The sequence below is a fragment of the Aplysia californica genome, unplaced genomic scaffold, assembly GCF_000002075.1.
Source record: "Aplysia californica isolate F4 #8 unplaced genomic scaffold, AplCal3.0 scaffold00410, whole genome shotgun sequence".
Lineage (NCBI taxonomy): Eukaryota > Metazoa > Mollusca > Gastropoda > Aplysiida > Aplysiidae > Aplysia > Aplysia californica.
Genome location: NW_004797680.1, coordinates 119,299 through 121,667, shown reverse-complemented (window position 1 = coordinate 121,667; position 2,369 = coordinate 119,299). Strand labels below are relative to the sequence as shown.

Sequence of the window (2,369 nt, the reverse complement as noted above, 5' to 3'; positions counted from 1 at the left end):
CAAACACACACACACACAAACACACACACACACACACAAACACACACACACACACACACACAAACACACACACACACAAACAAACACACACAAAGAGTTAAACGTTGAAGTTGAAATGCATTGATTTCTTTTCTCTTTTTCCCCCTCAGCCCAGTCCGTGTCCTTGACCTACTTACCTGACCTTGCGGTATCCTTGAACATCGGACGCTCGGATGCGGCCTTCCTCATCTCCATTGTGGGGATCGCCAACGTGCTGGGGAGACTTCTGGCGGGTATGTTGACCTAGTTATGACTATTGTTGATTTTTTTGTTTTTACTCAGTGTCCAAAAAAAAAGAAAGAAATATCGACAAGGAACCGTCATAGAAGTCTCATGAGTATTTATGTATATTATAATATGTTTATACATAACTTAATATAGCGTTTTAGAGGAAAGCTGTTTGATACATAATATAAAAAATCTATAGTATAGATAGATAGATAGGTAGATAGATATCTAGTTTGGTTCATATTCGTATTCTTCTTGCTACATTTGTCTTAAGATAACCCATTTTAGTTTTTGCCCTACCCATTCCTAAGGGTCTGACCCCTTCTGATTACTTAAAAAATGGTGCACATGAAAATGGTAGTTAGTACCTACCGTACATACTTGGATACCTGGACGTGTCATCTCTAGCTCAGAGGTTGACGTGTAATGGCTGTACAGTGCTCACACACATAATTATGATGACAAACACACATAGAGAACACATGTATAATAATGATGACAATCACATATACATAATTATGATGACAAGAACTTATAGTGCTCACATGCATAATATTCATTATGATGACAAACACATAATTATAGTGCTCACGTACATACTTATGATGATAAGCACATAGTGGTAATGTACATTATTATAATGACAAACACATTAGTGCTCACATACATATTTATGATGACAAACACACAAAGTGCCCACATACACAATTATAATGACAAGCACATAAACATAATAATATAGTGGTCACATAGATCTATATAATTATGATGACAAACACATATAGTGCTCATTATAGTGCTCGTACATAATGATATTCTTTCTGTCGTCCTGCCAGGTTTCATCACGGACTGCTTCCGCCTGCCCAGCATCTGGCTGTACGTAGTCGCTCTGCTCATGGCCGCTGTGACGAACCTGGCCTTCCCCTTCTGCAACAGCTACATCTTCCTCCAGATCAGCTGCGCCGTCTTTGGTCTCTGCATGGGTACGTGAACTTACGTCATGTGCACACCTATCAGACACACATCCCATAAGAAGAGCAGGCTTCGGCCGCCACCCGGGCAAAATTCAAAATTACTTGCTACCAATTAATGTAAAGATGTTTCATGTATCCCCGGCGCTCAAAGAACCGTATACAATAATTGCGAGTGCCGTAAAGCACATTCCAAATCAAAAGACACATTTTACCCTCACGATTATTAGATAAATGCCTAAATCTTTTTTAGCCATTTTGAGAACGTAAAAAAACTTTCTTTTGAACAACTGACCGTTTGAAACGTTTTAACTTTGGTACACTCAATGGAGTTTGTTTTTGGGACATTTTTTAATACAATTCAAGTAAACTATATCACCAAGCTGGCTCTGACTTCATTTCAAACCAAAAACTCCTCAAACCGGTCTAAAATTACTTAAGCAAATCTTATGAGGCGTGCTAACACAATGAATTACATTTCAGGTTTTAGCCCTATGGACATAGCTATCTAGCTTGAGTTGGAGCTTTATTAAAGAGAAGCACATTGATAAAATAATGATTATTTAGAACTGCGAAAAAGTACCAATGACAGACAGAAACAACACGAGGAAAGTAAAGAAGTAGGACCTACCGGTAGTGCCCTCCAACCACCATTTCTTGGATATAGATTTATATAAATCAAACTTATTTGTGAATTTGTAAAATTAGAAAAGACATGTTAAACTTGAAGAAAATGGCGTCGGTTTGAAATCTACAGATTTGATCTTTAGCCGATAGCTCCATTCAAGGATTAGGAGAAATATTTTATTTTGTTTGCACACCTCACATATTTTAAGAAGCTTTTCCGATCTTACAGGAATCGTATGATGTTGATGACTGCATCTGACTTAATTTCTTATTGGATTGATGATGATTATGATGATGGTGATGATGATGATGATGATGATGATGATGATGATGATGATGATGATGATGATGATGATGGTGATGGTGATGGTGATGTTGATGATGATGATGATGATGATGATGATGATGATGATGATGGTGGTGGTTATGAAGATGATCATTAAATGTTTTCCTTCTTCTTCTTCTTCTTCTTCTTCTTCTTCTTCTTCTTCTTCTTCTTCTTCT

The 2,369-nt window shown here is 37.3% G+C and overlaps 1 protein-coding gene across 1 annotated transcript in view; it reads left to right on the top strand.

Moving 5' to 3' along the window:
- The window catches only part of LOC101856201, a gene marked incomplete in the record, with an annotated part of 26,055 nt that overhangs the window by 16,224 nt on the left and 7,462 nt on the right, over positions 1–2,369 (top strand). Inside the window, 2 exon segments of the mRNA XM_005104232.3 lie at positions 150–272; positions 1,104–1,250. Of these exon segments, the coding sequence (XP_005104289.2) occupies positions 150–272; positions 1,104–1,250 (270 nt within the window).